This window comes from Echinococcus granulosus, assembly GCF_000524195.1.
Source record: "Echinococcus granulosus chromosome Unknown EG_S00003, whole genome shotgun sequence".
Taxonomy (NCBI): domain Eukaryota; kingdom Metazoa; phylum Platyhelminthes; class Cestoda; order Cyclophyllidea; family Taeniidae; genus Echinococcus; species Echinococcus granulosus.
Window position 1 is genome coordinate 1208194 of NW_020170383.1, and position 18054 is coordinate 1226247.

Below are 18054 nucleotides of genomic sequence, written 5' to 3' on the forward strand. Positions count from 1 at the left end.
CTTCTTTTGTCATCAGGGGAACCTCGGGGGCTGCAATAAATATTTGATAATCATTGAAAAGCTTAAAATTGATCAGATTTGCAAGATTTTACTTTTTTAAACTTTGATAAAAGAGTTTGTGTTTAGGTCTCACAGATGCTTGGAACCTTAACTTTTTTCAAGTTGAATATTTAGGAAAAATTCGAAGATAGCGCCTGTGAGATCTGGAGGGTTCAAAACCACTGACTTTGCTTAATTCAACAGGCGTATCAGATAAAGCCCCAGTTCCAAATCATACTTAAAAATTTAGACCAGACGGTAAAATAGAAGTTATATTTCCAACAGACCCTTAATAAGAATGTTTTTGGAAGTGACTACATCGTAGGAGACTTATTACTACAAATCTATTCCAAAGATTTACATGTTAGCCTTGAATGCAGGAGGAACTTGCAGTTACCTTAAAAGGAAGCAGTAATCAGTAGAAATTATTATCCCTTCTCGTAGGACGACTTCACTACCGGCGCTCATTAAGTTTGGCCAACGAGACATATCATTCGACTAAAATATGCATCGAATTAAACCCCTAAGTCTGTAAAACCCCATGATCTAGTTTCGGACTTTCCGAGAAGTCGGAGTTTCGAGTTGAGGTTTCATTTCCATCGTACAGGTCTTTACAGAAAACCTAGTTGAATATTTATCAAATGTAGGTAAGACCGCTTGAGAATCACAACTAATATCTCAATGATATTATATTATACGACTGAAGTGACATGAAAATTTGGTGAGAAAATGCCATTGGCAAATAGCATTAAGCCGTCGGGCAGGAAGAACGGTCTCGGAGTTGATTAACCACGACTGATCAACATGTCTCGTGTGGCATATCACTGATTCCATAGAATCTGTTAATACATTTGGTCTTGTAAATGCCAGTGACTACTTTTAGCACCATCAGCTTCAATTAGGCCTAATTTTTGGATGAAAAATAAAAAGTATTTTTTTTAAAAAATGATTAAAATTACTGTCATGTACAGCTAATTTTGGGAAGAAAAAAGGTGTAATCTGTAGATCCAAAAAGATTTCCTAAAAAATTAGTGTCTGATATATCCAGCTATCACTGTGGCACAAAAGTATCTATTAGCTTGTAAAGCAAGTAATTTCGGTGCCTTTTGAGAAAACTTCCGCTAGATGGAAGGTTTAAAATTTTCAAAAACGAACAACCGGACTTCTCCAAAAGTGCCAATGTAATAGATTCAAACTACCCATCAGTAATTTTAAAAATCCACAATTATCTGAAGATCAGCATTAGGGACTTCTTGTTTGAGGCTAACTGGAATAAACAATTGTTCTAATTTTGGTATTTTTTAACTAAAATCAAGCGGTAGTTGTACGAAATAATGCAGCTAAATGAGGATATAAGGTCTCAAAATTAAAAAACTAGAACCTACCTGGGATGCTTGAGAACATTTTTGTTAAAATGCTACGTGATTAGCCTCTTCTACTCAAATTTTAGATTGAAAAGTACGAAGACTTTCCACTACATTCAAAGCTGTTGGAGTAAGTAATATAAATTTTTGGCAACAAAACGACGATACAGTTATAAGTCTGATGGGGCAGACTGTATATTTTATGGCGTTAAGGCCCATTTTTGGGGTCTAAGTCGCCTTGCTTTCTCTAAAAGATTGAATAAGGGAATATCATTACCCATATAATGGCTCTCAAGTCAAAGATACCCCATTAATACCTCAAACTTAACAGAAATAGGTAAAAACCTTTTAAATTAGCCAATTACTTTCACCGTTTAAATAAGTTCTACCGATGAACTCGAAATCTGATTCACATATTATGTATCTGCCTCCAGACGAGAGCAAATGAGTCGTACGCCCTGAATCTCATTTCAGTTTGCTTCTTTTGATAGATAAGTGCCAAGGGTAGATGCCATCCTTCGAAAAACCTTTTACGATGATGAAATAGCCCGATTTAAAGCACATAAATAAAGTCCATTTGAAAAAGAAAAGAAGCAATCCTGAACAAGTACTTCTTTGCAATGCATGTTTTTGAAGTGAAGATTCTAAATGTGATTGGGCCATTTGGACTGCAAACGGGCATTATTTAGAGAGAAGGAGGATGACTTGCTCTAACTCATCGTAAACACTTTAGGTTAAGTGTTCCATAGTGGCAGGGTCTGTTGCTTGTAAGCTTTGACAGGTATTTAAAGCCATATTCTAACATATTCAAATAAAATGCTCTGCGTGGTTCCACAGGACCACGCGTGTTTGCCCCCACCCATCGTTTGTCAAGCAAGATGAAAGAGACGCCGAGGTGATGCAGAGTCATTGTGCTATTATTTCATTTAATTTGGTTAACTCAGCTCAATTAAACCGCACGCCTGTGCTTGTGCATGAGAATTCAGTACCAGCACTCATCAAAGGGGGACGAATGCGAACAAGGTAATGCAATTATGAAGGTGTTACTGAACGTAAACTAAAAAGGCGGCACAGATATAAAAATGCAAGCTCTCGTAATGACCCAAACGTGTTTATCAAGGTAAAGGGGATGGGTCAGCATTCCATGCTAAATGCACAATGGTAGTTGCTGTCTTTCCCCCACTTAATAATTTGCGCATTTAACTCATAAATACGTTCAGCCATTAGCGCCAAATGCTTTCTGGGCTTACTTAATTTCAATAGAAGAATGGGTTTTTGGTACCGTCAAAAGGTGGGTTTGTATTACAGACTGATCCTGATTCGAATTCGCGTCTTTACACACGAAGAAATCCGCGCGTTTGTCTTTCTTAACTCAAGCCACTACGAACCGTCGAGACTATCTGATCCCTTTCGTCAACAATTTTCGGAAAAGGTTCACGAAGTTCAGTCTAAGAATATTAGTGATTTAAGTTTATCAATGACATGACTTCCACCATAAGTATTATTATGTGTGAAGCAGAAACTAAAGTGAACTCTTTGAATCGAAAATATGTCATACTTTTTGTCTAAGTGTGACAGACTAATCTCACATTAAACCAAAATTGACGTACAAACTGTCGTTCTTTCTTATTAAGATTACACTGATGATAAGCTGTTTGATAAATTTACACCAAGTTTTACCATTAGCTCATGTAATTCGCACACTTTTCCCATACGCATTCCAGGAGAGATTTTAGAATTTTCTCTCTATTATTTTTTGAGTATTGCCACACAGAAAGCATTTTCCTTCCCAGTAGCGACGTTTTTAAAGAGAAGCCTCTTCAACTTGTCGAGTTGGAAAAGTCAAGAATGTAACTAAACTATTTACATCCATCGTGTTAACTTGTGTCCAAAACATCCACAACTACCAACTTTTCCAGAGTTTTAAGCACCTCTTCCCGGCCGTCATAGGCAGATTTGTCAGAACACTCGCTAACTGCATATGCTCACCAGCTTTGAAGGCCCGCAAGGATTGTTTTTAAGACGGTCGCGCCAAAATATGCATGATGTCTAGCAGTTTTGTTGCTTCCTACTTCTTAAACCAAAAAACGACAGAAAAAGGGAACTTTGCACTGACAATGGTGGTAATCACCCTTTCAAAGCCTACATTGTCCCGTCCCATGCGGTGGGAAATTCCTCTAAAAATAACAAATGGCAACAAATCACAATTGTCCTTTACACTTTTAAAATGCTAACACTCACCTAAACCTCAACCACTGGCTTGAAAAATATAAATTTATGAAGTAAAAGTAGAAGTTGTAAAATAGAACTATAGTAAAGCACATCCCTTTAACTTATAAATGGCAGAAATCAGACGAATTTCATTGTATTCTTATAAATTAAGCTGTCAATATTTTGATGGGAAAAGTGTGCTAAAAATGAATCAATAGTATGATGTAAAGGTTGGAGAGTGATAACTCCAGTAAATGAATCCCACCCAACCCATACAACAAGCCAAGGCATCTCATTATGCAATCACTTCCTACGTCTATCAGGACTGAACAAGTTGTAGCTAATTTCCGCTTGCATTGGGAAGAAAATTGCATTGTTATGCACAAAGCAATTCGTGCATTCAAAATGAACTACATTAATCATATCGAAATCAGTATCATCCATCTATGCTACTTCAAAGCCTAATGACTCCCCAAAAAGTCCACTTTTACATTAATTTATCATTTACGGCTAACATTTAGATCGTAGACAATGGTGAATTTTCAGTAACTGAATGCCGAGACGCAAAATTCGAATGTTTTCTTCACAAAGTTTAACAAAAGCAATTGGCCATCAAAAATAACAATGAAAGTTAGGAATTCAGTAGTTTGGTCAATGACCGACTGCGGGATATGCCAATGGTCTTTTAGAACAGCACTTTATCCTCAAGGAAGGGAGATTAAAACATACCTCACTCCAGCTCTCATATTATTACTTTTATGATGTAAAGGTAGGCAATTTAACACTTAAAAGTTACGACTCTCAAGCTATATGTTAAAAACAATTTTAGGGTTTAATTGTGGTCAAGCCTTTTGATGTCACCAACATCTTGATTTGAATCAGAAACACATTTAGCGTTAGCGAAAATGGCACTAAACATAAATTAGAATGGTCCCTAGAAGTAGCTGCATCTTTATGTCAATTGACTTGCTGGATGCTGCTTTGAGCTGGGTGTCTGGACTCACCTAGACTCCATGATTTTACTACCCATAGGAAAGTCAGCTATGTTACTTTCGCCCAATTAAAACATTTTTTGGAAAACTTCTATTAAATGAACACAAAGGTGAATGGTTGACTTGTTTGCAGAGGCATCTCTTCAGCTTTTATTAATGCGTGATCGAACCCTGCAACACGAAGCTTTTGGGCTTTTTGAACTATTCGTTTATTTGTCTGGCCTTAATTATGAATTTTTTGCATAAATAATTATTCGAGGAGTCGGCCTTCCGTGTATCATTGAAATATAACCAGTGAATTCGGACACAAGCTATAAACCATAAAAGGTGCCTCATTTTGTTATTTTGTAAATCACTATGCACTTCATCCAAATCGTGGTGGCATTTCGAACTTCTACCGTAACATTTAACTATTCTCTTAGTATGTAAACATCTCTAAAAACCTTTACTTGGGACTCTGCAAGTACATTTATGGCATTGATGAGCTTTGACTTTTCCCTCGTGATTCTGGGCCATAAAGGCTAGAAATGCTTTTCAGAGATGCAGTGATGAATGAACTACTTTTTACCACAATTCTAGGCCGGAGTTAGTGCCAGTGACGACCACTTGAAATAAATGCTTGCATTAACAATTTTTTGGCATGACCTCATATATTCCCGCAGTTCTCCTTTAAGAAGCAGTAAATCTTTCAAATGTCCATTCTTCCAAAATGGCTGATTAAATTAAAAGTTTCGTTGTAATCCAAATTCAGAGACTTAATATTTATTTTATCTCACTGATTTTGTGTTTCTCTGAAATATAAACTGAGCTTAAAAGGAAATCTACAAACTTTTTTTTAGTCAGGAATCGGGGGATGAGTGTAACTTTACACAAGGCTTATTCTATAATTCTGGCTCTCAATCAAATGCAATGTTAAAGATGAAGATAATGAACGCTTAAGTAGCTCTGTGCTAAACAAATTTATATCACGATAAATGAAGTACCGTTCTGATGTACAGAACAATAAATGATACATTTGGCACTAAATACAATATATATTCAAGTCTCAATGAAGCAGTTTGAAGGTCCACCAAGGTCATGTGGATCTTAACCCAACCTAATCCTGTGTGTCGTAAATCACTGGAATTAATCGGATTCTTTGAAGGTATTTTAAAAAGTTTGCTTTAATTCAAATATCAATGATACATTCAAATTACTGCAATATTCCAATCTGGTAAATAAGTTGAAGGCATTGCAATCTAACGGACGTAAATTGCATCGTCGAGGGAGGTGCTCAGTGAAAACAGGAGTAGGCCAAACGGCTGAGCGGAAAGATGCCTAAAACGCTTATCGTTTTGTTTTTGCGTGATTGTCAGTCTGTGCATTGAGTCACCTCATTGTTATATTTTGCCGAAATGAAAAAATGGGAGGGACATAGACAGCGCCCACTTTTTCTGCAGTGTGTTACATTAAAACGCAGTGTTTTGCCATATTTAAAAAAGGTGATGAGATGTGTAAATAATCCATTAGGATAAGTGAAGTTTGAATCAACTTATAAATTCACATTCTTTGTGCAGGTGGTCGCATCAGCAATCAACACGTGTCAAGGCGGAGGACAAAGTGACAATAGCCAGCTGAAGAAAAGAGTAGGTGGAGCAAGTATTTTTCTTCATTTTGACATTTTTTAATCAATCGTGCTAGTGCCTTCGGTCCTGAGAGAAAGGTGAGATTTACAAGATAACTGCATGCATAAGTCTTCACCGCTCTTGGTTAATTTCAGCCCCTGTTTCTGATGCTTATCAAAACTAAATGGAGAAATACCAACAGGATAATTAGAAAAATGCTGAACTTTCAGTTATATTCCTCCACTGGCATTTTCGTGGTGAATACCTGATTTATCTACGCAAAGTCCAATTAGGGTACTTCAACAAACAATTAAATGTTCATTAGCAATTTAAACACCCACCCTCGGCATTTAAATGAGCCTTATGTTTTGCAACTACTAGGAGCTCATCTTGTAATTACACTGATACAGAGTGGGTTAAAAAGCGCGAATGTCACAGCCAATGCAAACCATCCTTTTGGAGAAGATTACCAGAGAAAGGGAGTACGGATAGCTTGCAGGAGCACAGGATCTTTCGAGCAGAAAAATCCTCTCTTCGGCCTTTACTCAGGAGTGGATTTGTAAGTAATACGTAGCAAACGTGTTGGATAAAACAGTCCAAGTGCTCTCATGTCTTAAAGCTCATTTTTTACATTTGCGTTTTTCTATCACAGAGTGTCGTATATACTTTGTGTTTTTTATAAGTACACACATTCATACAATGTTCTATGCACACATTTCTTGTGTTGTTCAATTGCAGATTAGGCAATTTTCTTCGAAGTGACCTTTTATCTAAAACATTTCTTGTCTACTTTTCAAATAAGTGGTAATTGCACGTTGAATTGGTAGTCTTTGCCACTCAGGGTCACACAAAATCATGATGGAGGATGCTTCACTAGTATTGGTTCTAACAAGAAAGTACTAGATGGAAAATTAATTGTCGAATAAAATTATGACTTCCTTTGATAAAAATCACCGTGTCATTAACTTTTTGCATGCACTGGCCGTAGAAAGAATTATTAGCAGAATGTTTAGTGGCTCTCCCACAAGCAATCAAGTTTTATTGGTCCAGAATACATAAAGGGGAAGAAAAAAGGAAACAAGGGGCATTTCTGAACATAAATGCAGTGCCAATCTGTCATTCCTTAAATTGATAGCTAGTTAAGGAGTTTTGTTAAAAAGGACAGTGAGGCTGACAAGTACCACTCGGCGTGCGTCACAAATGTGTTAGGCATAGTCCTATTTGCAACTACTGCAAGAATTTATTAAGACTACGTTTAGACAAGCGAATAATTTCTTGCATAATTTCTGCCGTAAGGTATTTTTACCCCCTTCCTAATTAACAATTAATTAATGACTTGGGGGCAAATTTTGCAAAAAATTCATACCAATTGCTGAATTGCTTTTGGCAGTGCCATGGGGCGTGGTATACTTTTCCTTCTCTGCTACATTTTTTTGCTGCTGTTGTATAAGAGGTAAAATCAGATTTTGCCGACGTTGAGGCTTACGCCAGGCCGATTGTCACTTCCGTTTGGGACAAGAAACGGCCACTGACAATGACAAGTATATCTAACAAATCAAGTCATTACTACATCGGTAATGAAGTTGCAAAGAGAAAATCCTGAAAGTTCTGCGTTTAATTTCTTTGAAAATTTAATGCAATAAGTGGACAGCTGTACACTTCCAGATTAGAAGAAGGCGGAAGTGCGTAGTAGACGTAGAACTTGTTCAGGCATTTTCCCTGTGGCAGCAGTCAGTACTATCTTGATGCACTATGGAGAGTAAAATCCAAGAGAATGCATAAATATTTGCAGTTACCAACAAACCTCCAGCAAAAATTAGATGAATGCAACGACCAGACTGCTTCCAATACGCGTCAGAACCTTTCAATTTGGATGGTCAGCCGTGTCGCTTTGTCTGAAAGGCGATTCAGAACGTCTTAACGATACCTCGTCCATTATGTTTTAACGATACAACCTTACTATTCTAATAGCAAATTGCTTTATCCTCCATAAGTCCGAACAGCTCTCTCTTCTGCTAGTCCGGTGAATCTAGGTATAGGAAGCACATTTCTAAGCATCAATTATGTCCTAATTGCATTAATTGTTGCATTTTCTTTGGCAATAAATTATGAAAAATAACCTCATACATCTCATTTACTTGTAGGTTAAAATGTCCCACATTAATCATCTTTTCTGATTATGAGAACCAAGCTAATGAAATATAATTGTTTTAAAAAGCCACTATGTATCAGAAATCCTTAATCATAATTTGTTCCTCTCAAGACTTCTCTGCTCCCAGAGATAAACCTAGAAGTTCCTCGCTAATCTGTCATCAGTCCAAAGCCTAATATAAAGAGCATAATATTCTTTCTTTTTATACTTTTGAACAGTAGTAAAGCCTTCAAAAGGTGTATTTTAGAGCCCTGCAGAAACCTTACTTTATACTATTTGTTTTTACAACCACAAACCACAGTTTTATGCAAAAGGAATGATAAGCACTAACTAAGTAAATCGAGTAATTGGAATAGTAAATTAAACCTTTGATAAATATATATCATCAACAGATAATAAAAAAAGACAAGCTGACAAGCACGTCTTCATACGAAATGAAGGTAAAACATGAGTGTAAAGTAGACAAGTCTTTCAAAGCATTAGCCAAATAAAAGTACACGTAAAAACCACTTCCACGAAAGACCTTTGAGTTAAATTTATCGCCCACAGTACCAAAGGCGGCATAAAATTTCACGATAAAACTAATTTCGAATGACACCAAGATTTTACCAGGTGTCAGAGGCCTGAGTGATTAAATTTCAAATATTTGTGGGTCGCTAGTGGTAATTGCACTGATGCAGTATGCTTCTTCGGTACCATTGGCCTATATGTGCTTGCTGAATTACATACAATGACTTTTTGTGCAGTCTTAGTCATAGGGAGGCATTTCAAATTATTCGATACCTAAATTACTTTTAAAACATAATTACAGGCCAAAGAAAAGGACTTAAAGGGAACCTTTGGACTGAAGAGTTTAGCAACAATGGGGTATTAAAAGTACTTCGGGCATTGTCATGGCAATATAGGAAACACAGCAAGTATCACATGCCCTCAGCTAAACGCAATATTTTAGCTTCAAATCCAAACTCTCTTATACAAACACCCAAAGTAGCCTCGGATTGCATTGTCGCCAAATTGACCATAATTATGACTACTGCGGTGGAAAGCTGTGGACCGATTTTGTAGAAATTCATCCAAATTGAATGACCCCCTTGGGAAATCTATTTATTTATTTCTTTGAATAAAACATCTCTGGTTCTAAATGAGCCGTCTTGTCACTATACCTGTTTCAATTTTGGCAACTATTTAGACAAATTGGACTAAAAACCCACAGCTTTAAACAGAACTTCCTGACTTGTCACTGCACAGCTAAACCTTCGATTCGCTTGCATGGTTTTGACATTCTATGGCTTCTACAACTAAGGGGCACAACAATCAAAATGTTTTTGGTTTGTTTTAATGTTTTTGCCTAAAAATGCAATAGAAAAGAGTCGCATCCTCTAATCGGTGATTCATTTTATAGGTTTCTACAAACAGCTGTCATAGCTTGTCATTGCTTAGTCAACTACTCTTCTGATGCAGAATCAAGAGACCCCTTTATTTCATTCCTCCACCTTATCCTTTGCTCTTAACACTCTTCATGGCAATCTTTCGGCCCTTAATTACACCAAGACTGATCCCCCTGTCACGGTATTTGATGGATTACATTTCACGTCTACTTGAATGTACAAATTACAACCTATAAGCAGTTGATTAGTCTCTTGATAATGCTTTTGCCAAATCATGACCCAATTTATTAGCACTGGTAGCATAAAATTGGAATGCCCGAAACATCCTAGCCACCTAAAAGTAATACGAACGCTCAAATGGTTCCCTAAAATAAGGATCCTACTACCCTTATTATTTGAAGCAGTAAACAATTCCGCATTTTAAAAGACTACTCTTATAACTTTGTAATTCTTATAAATTAGTACATTGTAAAAACTTTAAAAAAAATTTATATCAACAATTCATCAAAATGATTTTAAAAATCCTTCATTAAGAAATGAAACAAAAGTCGTAGTACGCATCTTGTGTTTAATACATGCCACAAGTTTCGATGAGTGCCATGCAGGAAACTCACTTCATTCGATTTTGATTATTTTTAACTGCCGCATCAGAAAATTTCACTCCTTATGAAAGTAAAAAGCAGAATATGAAAGCTATAATAGTAAAAGAACATTAAGGTGATTGCTAGTAAAAAACGCCTACTGCTAGTGTATGGCGCGTAGACACACTTAATCATTGAAAAGCAGCTATTAAACAAGTCGGGATCAGGGAGGCATGTTCAGGACCACCGTGATCATTTACAGTTCATTTTGAGAAATGCGACCGCCATGGATATTAAAAATGTCATTGCCCTTCGGTTTCTTTAGCTCTAAAATTGAAGCCAACAAACTTCCTGCTCATGCAAACGTTTGACAAAAAGCGAGAGGAGAGGTGTAGAGGGAGTTTATATTTCGAGATTTAAATCGTACCAAACGGCCCGCAATACGATTAGCCATGACTTAGAAAGGTTTATCCATTTGTGTAGTTGTTTTTAGCAGCAATAGACAATTTTAAAATTCGCAACTCCAGCGTTCAGTGCATTTTTTTTCAAAAAAGTACTCCTTTAAAGTCTCTGAGGCATATCAAGTTAAAAGCACCTTTTGCCCTATGCATAATTGATGCGTGGCACATGCATGGCAGCACGCTGGTCAAACCCGATGTCTGAATTTTAAAATATGAACGAAATGAAGGACTTAGGTTGCGGAGAACGACAAGTTATTAAAAAAATAATTCCAAAAGCGCCTACCTTCAGCAAATTGGACTCATTTCAGAAAGCTTCTTTTATTCAAAACTTAACTGTGCCTCAACTGCAACAACAGTTGCCTAAAAGTCAACGAAACACAAGCTTTTCAGTCGTCTGGACGTGCACAAATGCTTGAGATATCATTAAAAGATATCTGCATTAAGAACGAGTTAAATGTGTATTAGATTTTATAGTGGATAGCTGTCCCGTATCTCACCACGTCGATAAACACATCTGCAGCTCGAAATGTTGCTACTGGTATTTTACTTAAGGGTATCATTTGCAATTCCTGACTATTTTAGTCGGCCGCAATGCAAATAGTTAGTACATGCTGATGAGATCTTGAGGTTAATAGATAACAAGTTTTGCAGCAAGTGACAACCCGTTGTGAGTCAAATTATAGTGATAAATAACCTGTCACTAAAATTTTTTTGGTATTTTAGTAGAGCCATTTTAAGTCGTAGACATTAACGAAGCAGTAATTAAGGCTGTATGCAAATGAAATTTTTTGATTCCTCGCCTTTTTTGTTTCAGTTCTAAGAAACACTCCGTAATTTACTCAGGTATGAATTTATATACATAGAAAAAAAATTTAAAAAGAAATTCTTTATTTTTGATATGTTTCCTATGTGGTGGCACCTTTTTGCGGGCAATGTAGCGATGTGTGCCATCTTTCACAATCAAAGTCGAAAGCACCGCATCAGTATCACTTACCCGTGCTTCAGCGTGGCCTCACAGTCAATCCAGGAAGGCGCAGTCTGGGTCCACTGCAGAATACTTGCTTGATATCGACGATAACTACGTACTTGATAGTTTTGGACCAGTGACGCTTTAAAAACCCTGAAAATGGAATTAACTTGTCTTTTTAGGTCACATGTAGAAATGAATACACAATGCATTCTAATACAAACGCAGAATTTCCCCGAACTTTGTGTGGTAAGCGCGTTATGCTGTGGGGCACCAGCTTCCATGCGCTCTGTAGCATGTAAATGATTTGACATTAACGCAATCGTCTCATAAAGCGAATGGATTCCAAAATTTATTTGCTGAAAGAAAAGACAATTTCATTGTTAACAAATCAATCATGATTTAATGTGGCTGCATTTGAAACCCAAAGTTGGCAGTTTGTCGCAGTCCTTCGTGTATGAATCCGTTTTCATTTTGGTAAGCATGTTTTGTGGTTGGATGGAACTAAGCGAAATTTCTGACATTAAGGCAAAATGCGTATTTGTGACTAAATACGTATGAGGTTGAACTTAGGCAGCTGTTTGCAATAAAGTATTTTTCTGTCTACTGCTGTAACTAACACCTATAAAATATTATTATTATATTGTTAAACTTTTCCACAGTGCATGCCTTGTTATCTAGATAAATTCTGTACAGCCTAGAATTATGGAGTTAAAGGTATCAAAATGGTTATATTTTAATCTACAAGGTGGGAGAGGCTCCTAGTGATAATTATTGTTCGATGTAGTCTGTAATTTAGTGATGTAACACTTTAGACCTTAATTTGCGAGTATATACGCTCTAAGAATTAGTCCGCCGTCAAATTAAATCAGACCTAATCCTCCAATTACCCAGTTACTGGCACAGAATTCGCACCTCACTGAAAGTGTTCTTTTATGTACTTCTACCAGTACACTCGGTCGTCATTTCATGACGCCTAATTTTTAACAATTTATGGGGGAAAATTTTAAGAAGTCTGAGAAATTTTATTATCTACACACAGAGCGACTAGAATTTGTTGACTGGTCCCATAATTCATGTGATCGCAGACCTTATTTTTCAGTGTGCTTCAACTTGTGAAGCATCATATTACTGAAAGTGGAGTGAAGTGCTGGTTGTTAACTTCCGATTAGGTGCTTCAGCAGTTATTCGAAATTCAATTTGCCACACAGTGTGTAAGGCAAACTCTTAAAAGCTAGTTTCGGTACCATAAAACGCTATAAGTTGTGGAAATTTAGTCGATTTGTCTTACTGGCCAAAGTGTGTTGTGAGGAACTTCTTCTAATTTTTAATCAAAAATTACATAATGACAAAATAAACAACATTAAGGTCCTTTGTTTACAGAAACTGAAAGACCAAAGTATTAATGTCTTGGTTGAACAGAACTTGAAATCGGTCAAGAAATAGGACAAAAATAGGCTGGGAATAAAGATCAAAATACAAAAAAAGGATTTAACGGCTCCAGTTTGGTCAAGGTTGCTGATTTACATGAAAATAACTGAACCTGTCTGCAACGTTGTTTTGACATTGAGGAATGCAAAACAGACACGAGGCGGGAAAACTACATTTCGCCCCTAAATCTTCATTATTTCACAGGACTGGAACGCTGATAAAACAACGACAACTTCCTTTTTCCTGTCTCTAATTTTTCAATAAAACGCGTCAAAACAAGCAAGTGGAGGAGAGGATTTTAAGGGTTTTTTTTAGCGGGTGATTGGCAGTGCAACCTGACGGGCACCTGGCGTGTGCGTGGATTGGTGTAGAATAAAAAAACACTGGCTGTCTCAGCAGCGGTTAAAAGGTGACATATTTCAGTAAAATGAACCACCTTAATTAACTCGTGATTGTCCTAGACCAATAGTTAAATCAGCTATTTCTTATTCGAAAATCAACCAATAGGAGCGCGCTAAGTCTTAACAAGGGAACGATTCAGTAGCAGCATACAATGGTTCTCATCTATGTTGTACATGAAATATCAGGAAACTCGGCCTTCGGCAAAGTCAAATTAAAATAAGCTTTTCTGCCTAGAGCATCAAACCATTTCGGGAGCATCTAGAAACTTCCCCTAACTCTGTATAAGGGTTTGAGTAAATCAAAACGAGGTAACTTTCCTGCTTGGACTTTTTGCCTACATGTTTTGCTAAAAAAGATTACAAGGATTAATTTTCGTTGGGACACTGCTCCAGCATTCTAAGTAATTGGTTTTTGTTGCCTTAAGCATAGAGTTTTTTTGCAAATCAAATAAAATAGCTGATTTGGGAACAGCACTATTTCCTTCAAAAGATACCTTAGTAACTGCCATTTACAAGTTTCAGTAAAATCCTTTATTTTCATCTCCTTTCAATTAAATAACAATTGCTGCAAGTGTTCTGCTAGTATTAGGATCTCCATTCTTCATTGTTTTCTCCCCTCTAATGTTACTCGCTAGCGATAGCTAATATATGCAAATAGCAATTACATTTCTTAAAGCTGAAGTGAACATTTTGAGTGATTTTAAATCAAGAGTACAAACCAGCATCCAATCATGAAACAAATGTTGCAGCGAAAGATAAAATAAGGTATCAATACGTGAAAAGACATCACAGAGATCTAAATAAAAACTGTATCCTCATATTGTATCCTCTTGGCTTTCATAATCTAACGCTTGATCCTTCATAAGACCAATACAAGGACCCAGCAACCGCTCAAAACTCTCCACACCCAACATTGCCAATGTAACATCAGTGACTGCGTACACGCTTGCAGCACGCGGTTTGTTGCTTAAAAGCGCCAGCTCACCAAAATACCCTCCTTTTTCAATTTTTCCGAGCTCCTTTTCAGTGCTTCCTTGTCGTCTCCTGACACCGACAACACCTTCCATTACGAAGAAGAGCGCATCTCCTGGGTCGCCCTCACGAATGATGATTTCGCTCTTTGGGATCGATCTCCGCTGTAAGTTGTCGGCCAGCGACATTCGCTGGTAAGGAGTTAGATCCTGAAGGATCGGCACGGAGTGCAGCAGTTCTATGAAGGCACGTCGGCGCTTCGCTGCATGACCCAGCACGTGCCGCCTGAAAGACTGCCTACTCAAAGCCCAGAGTATTCCCTCTGTCACTGCGGTGACTGTTGCACTTCGAGGTGAGTTGTACATTAGAGCCAGTTCACCGAAAAACCCCTCATTTTCGTACACCTTCACTACCTTCACACCACTCACTCTATCTTCAATTTTTACTTCAAACCTGCCGGAATCAATGACGTAGAAATTGTCTCCATCATCATGCTGCTTAATTATGTCCTCTTCAGGCTCTGCTGTTTTCGTGAACATGGCATTTATAACATCAACAAGCTCTGCATCATCAAGTTCACTAAAAAGGACAATTTTTCTACAAACGTCCTTCAAACGTGCAATCTGTTCCGGTGTTTTCTCATAAAAACTGTTCCTGCGTCCCTCCAGACTACCCTCATTTTCTTCGTCCTCGTCCGGATTAAATGGCTCTGCAGTCACGCTGTCTCTTCTTGTGGAAGACCGCTGAGCTGCCATTTCCATCATTTTTTCAGCATACTCGTCATCCATATCTTCACTGTTGTCTGTATCAACTGAATGTTGAGTTTCTGACTTCATGCTACTCTCACTGTTATTTGCTAGGCGGGTGAAATAGCTGACTGCAAAACGTGGTATATTTTTGGGTTTGCTTTGAAGGATGGCAATAGTGAAATCTTGTAGGAGTTTTATCAGTCCTTCGGGCACATCCGGTTGCTCATTTGCCATAGCATTCAGCGGAAAGGAGAAAGGGATGCGTGCTGAGGGCACCCAATCGCGAAGGGGAGCGGGTCGGACGTAAAACACGGTTGGAATTATGGATTTTCGGAACCACGTGGTGTAGTGTCACCTTTCCGGACTGCTACAGATACACTGTAGTGGTTCCTCGTTAGACAAATGTCCATAAGTAAACCTCTTTTGCATACATCAAAGGTTGCATTTTTATCATTTATGAAATTGAAGTAGTTACTTTAGAACCTGAGAACACGTAGTGATGGGAGCTAAAATGCCGACTTTTCGTGAGGGTAAGTATCCACAAAATAAAATAAACATTGACGCGACTAGTTGAGCACTAATTACTACCCTTAATTCTGCTTTAATGTTATACATCGCCGTTTTACAACTATGTTGGGACCAACTATCCAGGTTAATGGAACCCGACGTATAAGTTTTTTCACGCATTTTCACGAGTTGAAAAATGATGACGTCCGTTATGCGTGAATTTAAGCAGAATAATTTGCAAAAGAGAGTCATAATAATTCATGATTTCTGTCATAATGGGAAGTTTAAGCCATCTGAGGAGATTTGCGGATAATTTTTCTAAGTTTGGGAAAAACTAACACAACATTAGGCTCGAACTCGGTCCCGATAATTTGTCCTAGCAGCTTTTTCTTACCTTGAGTACGGAAATTTATTGTCGAAAGGCGGTATGAATTGAAGCTATTCCTTAAAGATATTAAAAGTAAAACTGCAATTTTTTAGGAATGTTTCAGATGATACGATGCATGATTTCCGGCTATAAATACTTGACAAACCCAGTGGCAAGCCCCACTCAACTACAACATCATTAAGTTATAATGGGAAGTTACATAGGTCCCACAGTGATTAAAGGGTGAAATTCAGCAATTACTTTTATGCATGTTATTCACCTTACTTAAAGTAAAGTTAATAGCAAACACAGTTCTTTTTTTTCATGAAAATAGCACCCGCAAGACTCGACAAGCATGTGTTCATCTACTTCGACAGTTCTTCAGATTGATTAGACGCCATATTTAAGGGACTGTTGTTAAGTAATTGGGTGGTAAATATTTCACTACAAAGGATCATTGTTAACATCCTTTGGGATATTAGGATTTGAATTCATTTGGATGGATAATTGGAATAACTTTTCCTCTCATTAGGACATTTTAAAAGGACTGACATTCATTCGGAAATATTTTTATCAAACCTACCTATATCAATTTTGATTACACGATTTTTTGACCGCTGATGGACGAGTCGCTCTGTATTGCCACCTGACCAATTTGTCTTCCACTGATTAACCGGGTCACCATATTGGATCATAACAGGTACACTTTTAAAATTCTGCTAGATTTATCTTACTGACAATAAATTTTCCTTCTCCAAATCATTGAACTTGTTTGGCTAACAAAAAATAGCGTACCAGTACGTCACTTGTATACCCACCTAACTACAATCACCAAAAAGTTGAACAAATATGAATTTGTACCTTGACAACACCAAAACATCATACTGGTTATTTTGGCAAATGAAAATCCTTATTTGAATTTATCTTCATATCTAATTTTTAACTTAAAAGTAAGTTGAATTGCCTAGATCGAGTGATCAATACCGTAATTTCAACGATATTCGGTTCATTCGTTCTACCTTTCATTTTGATATTTTTGCTATAGTTTCTTCCACATATTACATCACTTTATTGAACTCGTTGAGTCAAATCTACCATCCTCATTCGATCGGACTTCCGACCTGTGCTTGAAAGAACTGACGGTTGAGGGAGTAGTATGCTTCTGGTGGGAGTGTCCAATTATTGCTTGCTGGAGAGACAAAGATCTTTGTTACCGTATCCGAATTAGAGACCTACGTAGGATAAATGTCGACAACATGCCCGAGCCGCTTGTCTTTTTTCTCCCTTATTATGACTCATTTGCATAAAAAGTACGTGAATTGCGCTTCCAATCTTGCCATAGTGGGAAAAAAGCACCCTATTCAATGCAGTGCTCCCCCCTTGTGCAAGTAGCTGATTTGTTCTTGCAATGGCGCCAACGGTTCCCCAGTTTGCGAAGACTTGAAGCACTTATTCATCACATGGGATAGCTTTTAAAGAGAAGTAACCTCTAACCAAACCTCGGCATCCTTTATTTTTCTCCCTCACCTCTCTCCAATTTTATGCAAAAGGAAAAGTGTAGAGACTTGTCGATATAGGCAAAGAAAGCTTTCTAAAGCTCCTTTTTGGATAATAAAGTCGCCTAACTTACAATCGTTGAATGTGAATTGTAGGAGATACCTCATGGCTAAGTAACGGTGCTTAAAAGAGTGCAGGACAAAAAGGAATATGCGTTTTTAGAGTAAATTACAAAGGCAAAACGAGGGATTTATCAAATGTTTTTTCTTAACTTGCATGACCTGCCTAATTGGCAATTTCTTGACATAAGGCAGGTCAAAAGGTGGTAAAAAAGCATTTGGACAAGGTGATCTTATTTCTGCGATTTTTAT

The 18054-nt window shown here is 37.4% G+C and overlaps 1 protein-coding gene across 1 annotated transcript; it reads right to left on the bottom strand. All coding sequences in view use genetic code 11, as the record gives it.

Moving 5' to 3' along the window:
- Window positions 1–14406: 14406 nt before the first annotated feature.
- Window positions 14407–15546, bottom strand: EGR_00820 (cAMP-dependent protein kinase type II regulatory subunit; the record flags this gene model as incomplete). Its single annotated transcript, XM_024490069.1, has 1 exon — window positions 14407–15546. One exon carries the CDS (start codon window positions 15544–15546, stop codon window positions 14407–14409), a length of 1140 nt encoding a protein of 379 aa, XP_024355472.1.
- Between the last annotated feature and the right edge of the window lie 2508 nt (window positions 15547–18054).